Source organism: Neltuma alba, unplaced genomic scaffold (genome assembly GCF_004799145.2).
Source record: "Neltuma alba isolate B1F8T4 unplaced genomic scaffold, ASM479914v2 tig00000377_pilon, whole genome shotgun sequence".
Taxonomy (NCBI): domain Eukaryota; kingdom Viridiplantae; phylum Streptophyta; class Magnoliopsida; order Fabales; family Fabaceae; genus Neltuma; species Neltuma alba.
Window position 1 is genome coordinate 174,178 of NW_021632026.1, and position 9,327 is coordinate 183,504.

Sequence of the window (9,327 nt, forward strand, 5' to 3'; positions counted from 1 at the left end):
TTACTTGTATTATCCCAAACTAAATACATTAAAGATGTGCTTAAGAAGGCAGGGATGGCTTCAGCAAAAGGTGTTGCAACACCAATGGTGTCCAGTTTGAAGCTCTTTAAAGAAGGACCTCATCTATTTGATCAACCTGCACTTTATCGGTCCATTGTTGGGGCTCTTTAGTATGCTACCATCACACGTCCTGAGATCAGTTTTCTCAGTGAATAAGGTTTGTCAATTCATGCAAGCTCCATTAAAGGAACATTGGGTTGCTGTCAAAAGGATTATAAGATATCTTGCAGGAACAATTAATCATGGGCTATGCTTCACTCCTTCTGCCACAAGATTTGTTATGGCCTTCTGTGACTCAGATTGGGCTGCTGATTGTAATGATAGAAGGAGTACAAGTGGATATTGTATCTACTTTGGTAGCAATCTCATTTCGTGGTCATCCAAGAAGCAAACCACTATTGCTAGATCAAGTACTGAAGCAGAATATCGCTGCATGGCATCCACTGTCTCAGAGGTCTTATGGTTGAAGTCTTTATTTTCTGAGTTGAAACTCAAGATCCCTAGCATACCTCAGATCTTATGTGATAAACTTGGTGCAGTTCTTATTACTGCTAATCCAGTTCTACATGCCCGTACTAAACAATTGGAACTTGATCTGCATTTTGTTCGTGAACGTGCTATTTGAGGAGAAATTTGTGTTACTCACATACCTGCAACTAGTCAAATAGCTGATGGTTTGACCAAGCCCTTGTCCAGCTCAAAGTTTGCAGAGTTAAAAAGAGGTCTTCGGATAGAAGAGTACATCAAATTGAGGGGGAATGATAGTGTTAAGTAGTTAAACGTTGTTAATTAAGTTATAACTGAATGTAGTCCCACTTGTCCACTTGCGTCTATATTTCCCTTGTATAGCTGTCACGTGTAGTGGTCCCACCTCTATAAATATTATATACTTCTGAATATTCAATATAACGTATCATTCACTCCTTCCTTTGTCCTTTTTGCCCTGTTCTCTCTGATTTCCTTTACTCAAACGTCATTTCGGCTAAATGACATAATAATTATACCGTGACATGTGGGATCATGTAATTATCGTCTTTATTCCTTTGGTGTTTCTACATGGAACAAGTTCGTAATAAGAGATAATAAAATATTCACAAATTTTAAAATGACAAGAAGTTAATATGAACATTTATAGGACTAAATTATGGGCGAGGTAGATGAAGAGAAGCTTTTAAAAAACAAGCATGAGAGGACGAACTTACTTAGAAAGAAGCTTTTATTTATTTATTTAAAGGTGACTGAGCGAGTGGAGAGTCACCTAGTAAGGAACTTTGATTCCATTCAATCCTATTTGTCAATTAAGAAATGAAGACCATTACTGCATACTTAATTAGAATTTCTTCACACTTGATCATATTTGTCAGTTAATAAAAGGCGTACTAAAAATTTTATAATTTAAATTTATTATTTTTCCTGGAAAGGACTAGGAAGCTTTATTTTGCGTGATTTCAATAAATGCTGTGTTTTAGCATAATTTTTTCAAGAATTATCTGCAACCCGAGTGGCTATAGACAGTCGAAGAAAAACTGAACAAGTACTCCAAAAAAATAAATGAATAAATAAAAAAATCGTTAAGAATTAATTATTGAAGGAGCGTGCTCGTTGCGTCTCGTCTCTGTCAACTTTTTGCCTACCTCACAATGAAAAGAAGAAAAAGTACAAGCAGTTAACAAAATCCTTATTTTTAATTCTCATCAAACGGGTGAACGCAAAGAAACAATAATTTGGAAATCCTTCTTCGTATCTCTTTCAGTGCAAGCTCCCAGAAGTTTCCACCTTAACTACCTTCTCTTCTTCATTTCACTTTCGGCTCTAATTTTATTGCTCTTTTCCATTCGCTGATCTTCGAAAGCTAAGTGAGCAACTGTGACTCCCCTATATCCAGCTTAATTCCCACTGAGAAACGCGACCAATCATGAAAGTGATAGAGGAGAGTTTCGTTATTGGACCATCGTCATCATCATCAAGACCGATTCATGTTTATCTAAGTTTCAAAGGAGATGACGAAACTTGTAGATTCACAGATATGCTTTGGGCTGCTCTTGAGACTGATGATTTGAATACCTTTTGGGATGATAAGAAGCTTGAACCAGGTGATTCCATCTCTCTTCCTCGTCATTTTCTTAAACCAATTCGACAATCCAATATTTCCATCGTTGTCTTCTCCAAAAACTATGCTTCTTCTATATGGTGCCTTGAGGAGCTCTCAGAGATCGCTGCACGCATTCATGAACCGCGATATACTGTTTTTCCAATTTTCTGTGATGTCGATCCATCTGAGATTCAAAACCAAAGTAACTCTTTTGAAAAAGCTTTTGCTCAACATGAACAAAGGTTCCCAACAAATTTATGCAAGGCGCACATTTGGAGATCAGCAATAAATCAAGTGGCCAATCTCTCTGCGGGTTGGGATGTACCATATGAGTAAGTAAATTTACTCTTGCTTTTTTTTCTTTATCAATTATAGTGTAACGGGGTATTGAATAAGTTACTAATTGGGTGCTTTTGTTTCTGGTTTTACTTCAGCCCATACCCACGAGTTATTGATGACATCGTTATAGAGGTCAAGAAAAAAGTACGTCAATTGGAGTATGTTGATGCAGACTTAGTAGGAATGCCATCTCGAGTGAGAGAAATAGAAAAGCTTCTAGAGCTGGGTATGAACGATGAAGTTCGCATGTTGGGCATTTGCGGTATGGGTGGGGCAGGAAAGACAACTTTTGCTAGAGTTCTACATGATAGGATCTCTCATCATTTTTATGCTTCTCATTTCATAATCAATGCATCTGAATTTCACAAGGTTGCAAGTCAAGAATATCTCAAAAATAATATTCTAGAAAATATTCTCGTGGTTATTGATGGCATTCGTCTTCCCTTATATGTAAATCAGATGATCTCGCTTGTAAATTCTAACATGTTAGGTGGAGGCAGTAGAATCATCATAGTAACTAGAGATGAAGGAGATCTTAAATGGTTTGGGAAGCATTATATTTATAGGTTTAAACTATTGAACAAGGATGAAGCTCTTCAATTATTTTGTAAAAAAGCTTTCAAATGTGATTTTCCAGTGAGAGGTTATGAGGAACAAATAGATAGTGCACTCCAATATGCAAGTGGTCTTCCATTAGCAATTGTAATACTGGGCCATTTCTTATATAATAGCAGAGGTTTTGAATGGAGCAGTGCCTTGGTTGAATTTAAAAAGGTCGCTAGTTCTATGATAATGAAGGTCCTCAAAAACATTTTGATGAAATGGACCACAAGTGCAAGGAAACATTTTTAGACATGGCATGTTTTTTTAATGAGAAGAATATTAAATTTGTAGAAGGAATTTTGGATAGTGTTTATAGATTTTCTCTTGATGATATACTCAGACCAGTGAAGTACAATATACAAGTTGTGATTGAAAAGTCACTCATGGCCATTATAGATCAAAAAATTCAAATGCACAGTTTAGTGCAAGAAATGGGAAGAGCAATTGTTCGGCACGAATTTCCATGTAGGCCAGAAGAGTGGAGCAGATTATGGGATTTTGATGACATTTTTGGTGTTATGCAAAATGACACGGTAAGTTTTTATAACGTTCTTTTGGTTGAAACATTAACATATAATGTACTAAAATTGAAGTAATTTGACTTTGCATCATTTTTATATAAATGTTTTTATTATCAGGCCACTCTTAAAGTTGAAGCAATAGTCTTGGAATTAGAAGATTCACAAGGGCGTACATTGAGAGCTGAAGGTCTATCACGCATGAGAGATCTTAGATTACTCATATTTCGCAATGTAAAATTTTCTGGAGTCCTAAAGCATCTTTCCTTGATGCTTCAATATATTTCATGGCACCAATATCCGTTCACTTCTTTGCCATCAAGTTTTCACCCCTTTTATCTTGCCGAATTGGTTTTGCCTGATAGCCGTGTCACAAGTATATGGGATGATGATGAAGGAAAGGTAGTTAAAAGATGGAAGGTAATGTTTGTTTGTTGTTTTTTTTTTTTTGGTTAACAAATGGAAGGTAATGTTAATTGTGCCCATATATGCTCTTGTAGATATTGTTTAGCTAATTGTTTGGAATTTTTCTATCCACAGAGATTCTATCGCTTGAGAAACATGAATCTTAGTGGGTCTAAAGATTTAATAAAGCTGCCAAATTTCGAATCCCTACCAATTCTTCAGAGGCTAGAGCTTGAAGGATGCAGTAAATTATCACAGCTTGATTCGTCAATGGCTTCTCTTTCAACACTCGAATTCTTAAATTTGAGGAATTGTAGTAATCTAGTTAGTATTCCCAATGATTTATTTTCTCTATCCTCTTTAAAAATGTTAAATTTGGCTGGTTGCTCCAAATTTGCATATTGTTTGAAGTTTCTTCCTTTTGATGCGGTGCTTGGTGGGAGGAAAATCATTCAGCAATCATTTCTTCCTTGCAAGCGAAAGACGCTATGTAGACAAAAATCTATTTAAGTCAATTATATTTGATATTCAGAAATGCTATTTTACACATTTAATCTATTAGTCATGTTTGTTTCTTACATGCACCTCTTTTTTTTTTTTTAAATTTAACAACTTTCCAACGTTACATTTAATATATATTATACATATCTTATGAAAATAAAATCAACATAATATATAATAAATGAAGCGTACAATTATATATTCATATAAAGAAATTTTCTCACTATCCCACAAATAATTAAACATCCATGAAAATTTATTAGCATTGTTGAGGTACATTTAATCCAAAATTTATTAAGTTAGGCGCCAAAAACAAGCCAAGTTCCCTATCGGATACTTTAATCCAGAAACTGATTGGGCCTCTATAATACGTAAAGGATGAAAAGCCTTTACTGTCACAAATCTAGTTGTCCTAGCATCATTTTTCCTCAGTCGCTGATCCCTAACTACTACCATCCTTAGAAAAAGTTCAAAAATAAATTATGCAAAAGTCTCAAATGAGAAATTTATTTATAATTAAATCTCTATAAAAATACAGCCGCAAATATCTTAGGACCTGGTTAATTATAATTTTCTGTGGATGTGAAAGTGCCACATTGTCTCCTTCAGCTTTAGGGTTGTAAATTACGACAATTTTAGTTGTGAATTTATTGCCATTAGTTGTTCGTTGTAAATATGAGAGAAGGAATTTTTAAAGATCAAGAGGTACTTTTTTAAATGGGACAAAATTTGTTGGGATTAACTTATTTGAAGTTATTTTCATATAACAGGAGTTTTGTCTCAAGAAACACCTATTCCTATTTAAGTGTACTTGGGGATTTCCCAAACAAACTAGATAGTTGTAACTAATGAGAATTTACAGGTGTAAAATTGAAAGGCATCATGTGAAAGGACAACATTTCGGTTAAGTTACTTATATTTATTAGGTCAAGTTTTTTTAATTACACATGTTATTTTGTCATTAGTTGTTAAAATACATATGTACACTTTTAAATTGACCATGACCACTTGTAAATTTTTGTATTAATTATTACAATGTAAATTAGAATTTGTAAATTTTTATAAGATACCTGTCATATTGTTATTGTTAGTGATTAAAATGTACGTGTATGTGTGAACTCTTATAAATTTACTTATAAAATATGAACACTTGTTATTTTATTTTTTTAATTATTAAAATGCGTATGTGTAATTATAGATTCACATATGCAAATGATTGTTGGAAATTAATTGCCTGAAATTTACAACTAATTATCACGACTTTACAATTAAATTTCGTAATTTACAATTGAATATGTCCACAGTTGACGGAGACAATGTGATCCTTTCACCGATCCGTACCAATTTAGTCAGCTAGGCGTGTAAATAAGTTTCCTTATAACAAGACAGAATGATACTAATGAATGAAAGCATGCACTACAAAGTAATATAAACATGAGGATAGGGGAGAGATTAAAACTTGTAGTGTTTGAATTCACGGTTGGGCAATTTTACTTTTATATGAAAACTCACAATAAGTTAGAAGCAAAAATTTGGTGTTTATGGGCTATGCCTTTTGGCTTTTGAAAAGTGAAGAGAGAAGAAGTTAAAAAAATAGGGTTTCACTTTTAAGAAATTTACTACTCCCTCTAATTTTTATTATAAATTTCAAATAACTAATATATAAATAATAAAAATAGTTAAAATTAACTGAAAATAATAAATAAGTTATAAATATACTTTTGATTTCAAATATACCTTTATAATAAATAAGATAAAGGATAAAAGAAAATATATGAAAAAAATATAATTAGAGAGTATAACAAAAGAGAGAGAATAAAATATAAGGAGAATCCAATATAAATCCAGCTGAAATACCAAAATGCAAATTGAGACTTATGTTTTGAATAAATTCCTAATCAAGACCAAAGGCCTAATTAGAGATTTGTGAATGTTGTTGAAAGTTTAGAATGAGTTGTTACCTTTATATTTTTCTGCCTCACAAATTCTCTTCCTGAAATATAAAAGTAGTAGAAAATCTTTAGTACATGACAGGAAATTACAATACAATCATTGATCCATATTAATAACTACTCCAACACTCTAATCAATCAAATAGTGTAGTTCACTACTAGATTTTAATTTTCGAAGGGTTTAAGTTTTGTTCAGTTTTAATATTGATTCATCCTCCATATATTTAATAATATATGCACATGTATATTTGGAAAACTGATAAAATAGTGGTGACAGAGGATCATAATGTATAATTGTTTTGTTCTAAAATAATTAAAGGAAAAGGCATGCCATGTTGATGAATAAACAGGAAAATATTTAAAAAGCCATTGTGTTGAGGATGAAAGAGAGAAATATGGACCATTTGACCACTTATTTGAGCCGGAACCTTTTACAAATAATTGATTAGGAAAAGGATTTGTGGGGAGAGAAATATAGAAGTAACAACTCATTTTAATTGTTGAGGGGCATTTTGAACTTTTAAAATATTCATAAATTCCTAATGAGGCCTCTTGGCCTGATTAGGAATTTATATAAAGTGAATGCCTGATTTTGAATTTTAATATTTTAACTGGATGTAATTGGGATTTTCCCTAAAATAATACTCCTCCGGTCCTTAATGTGACCCATTTAACTAATTTGATTAGATTAAGGAAGTTAGGTAAGTTAGTTAATTATAAGAAAAGTGACACATTTTTCCTAAAACACTATAATCATCTTTCTTAATACCCCATTTCCCTCTTTTACTTGATTATGGTTGAGGGAGTATTCATAGGGGTAATTTAGAGAAAATTGATAAATATGAGAAATGTGTCTTATATTTAGGACAAAATCAACTCAAGAATTGAGTCCTATATTAAGGACCGGAGGAGTATATATTAATAAAATTCTTGTCTTTTTTAGTTATTTTACAACTAAATTTATTTGTTTAATAATAATCCAAACAACTTTACTTTTATAAACTGACTTATTTACAAAAGCTAATCCAAACAAAGATCGCATCACTCAATATAACTTTTACCCAATCTAATTTTTTCAAAAAATAAATCGAAAATAAGCTATATTTTCTACGGCTAGTCCAAATGAGCACTAGCAACATTACCAAATAAAGGAAGAGGGAGTGAAAACAAAAAGCATGCGTCTCTCTAAACAGCATATAGCTTGTTTGGTTTTTGGGGTGAGTGATAACCTCTCAAAATTCCTACTGAGTTAAGCTGATTTAATGCTCTTTTATAGGGTTTGAAAGTCAATTTTGTAGGAAACAAAGCCTGAGGAGAGTAAAGAATGGAGAAAAGCTGAAAAGAAGTCAGCCGCCGCGGCCTCCGGGAGAAAACGCCGCGGAGGATCAAACAGAAGAGGATGAGGGCGTCTCTGTAAAAGGCGCTGCGGCGCCCAAGCTATCTCGGAGCAAGCCTGTTCGGTGATAATCCGCTGCGGCCGATTATCACATGCGCCGCGACGCCGGAGCCCTGGTTTGTGGAGCACCTCGGGCTATTATTAGTGATGGCGGTTCTCACTTTTGCAATCACCAATTTCAAGCTCTGATGAAGAAATATAGTGTAAAGCACAGGGTAACTTTGGCTTATCATCCTCAGTCAAATGGCCAAGCAGAAATATCCAACCGAGAGATCAAAAGCATTCTTGATAAAGTAGTAGGTGAAACAAGAAAAGATTGGTCATTAAAACTGGATGATGCTCTTTGGGCCTACAGGACAGCATATAAAACTCTGATTGGGATGTCTCCCTATCGGTTGGTGTTTGGAAAAGCATGTCATTTGCCTGTAGAATTGGAACATGGAGCTTACTGGGCCATAAAAAAGCTCAACTTTGACTTTCAAGCTGCTGGTGCAAAAAGGCTCCTTCAAGTGAATAAATTGGAGGAATTTCGCCTTAATGCCTATGAAAGTGCAAGGCTCTATAAGGAATGGACCAAGAAGTATCATGATTAGAAAATTATCCCCAAGGTCTTTGAAGCAAGGCAAAAGGTGTTACTTCATAATTCAAAATTGAGATTATTTCTGGGAAAACTCAAATCACACTAGTCAGGCCATTCACTGTGGTACAAGTTGCTAACCATGGTGCGGTGGAGTTGGAAAATGAAAAAGGTGAAAGATTTCATGCAAATGGCCATCGTTTGAAGCATTATTGGGGTGGAAAGGTGGATCATCAAGTCTCTACGATCTACTTTGCTGAACAATCATAACAGAGCTGAAGAGTCAAGCTGAAAACTATAAACCAAGCGCTACCTGGGAGGCAACCCAAGCTCTAAACTTGCCTTTGATTTGTTTCTTTTATTTCGGTTTTGTTTTAGTGGATTTACGGTTGATCTTTGTTTTTGTAGGCCTTTTGGTTTTTTCCTCAAACTTTGGAGCTTAGCAGGAGTGGTTGATTTCTAATTAGCGCAACCAGGGAAGTGCACCTAAGCTTAATCTCCAGTAGTGGCCTTGACCTTGATTGGTTTGAATTTGTGTTAAATTGAGGCTTGTGGATTTTGCTTTTATGTGGTTGTTTGTGTTGTGTTTGTTTTTATGCTTGTGCTTGTGTTTAGTCTTATTTTATTGTGTGTAGGGTGTTTGATTTTGGTAGGTCCAGTCTATGTTCATTAATTTTTCATATTATGCCTTCTCTGTTTGAGGCGCCGCGGCGCATTTGATGAGGAGCCGCGACGCCTTGTCCGTTTAGAGTCCTCTTTCTATAATAGGCACCGCGGCCCCTGTGTTAATCCGCTGCGGCACCTTCGTCCTTGGTTTTAGATCCCTCTCGGTAAAAACCACCGCTGCGTTTGAACATAGATGCCGCGGCGCGATTACTTAAGCC

The 9,327-nt window shown here is 34.5% G+C and overlaps 1 protein-coding gene across 1 annotated transcript; it reads left to right on the forward strand.

The window, feature by feature from the left end:
- Window positions 1-1,887: 1,887 nt before the first annotated feature.
- LOC114729624 (TMV resistance protein N-like) lies at window positions 1,888-7,934 on the forward strand. Its single transcript, XM_028916685.1, has 6 exons — window positions 1,888-2,484; window positions 2,587-3,227; window positions 3,290-3,627; window positions 3,733-4,032; window positions 4,153-4,507; window positions 7,747-7,934. The coding sequence occupies exons 1-6, from the start codon at window positions 1,976-1,978 to the stop codon at window positions 7,932-7,934; spliced, it is 2,331 nt and encodes a 776-aa protein (XP_028772518.1). The 5' UTR covers window positions 1,888-1,975.
- The last annotated feature ends 1,393 nt before the right edge of the window (window positions 7,935-9,327 follow it).

What these genes read in the sequence shown, in the direction of transcription:
- LOC114729624 (XM_028916685.1), top strand. Translation starts at nt 1,976, where the DNA reads ATGAAAGTGATAGAGGAGAGTTTCGTTATTGGACCATCGTCATCATCA. An exon ending in TTTCTTATATAATAGCAGAG is followed by an intron (nt 3,228 to 3,289) that starts GTTTTGAATGGA and finishes ATGATAATGAAG; the next exon opens with GTCCTCAAAAACATTTTGAT. An exon ending in TTGCAAGCGAAAGACGCTAT is followed by an intron (nt 4,508 to 7,746) that starts GTAGACAAAAAT and finishes GCTCTTTTATAG; the next exon opens with GGTTTGAAAGTCAATTTTGT.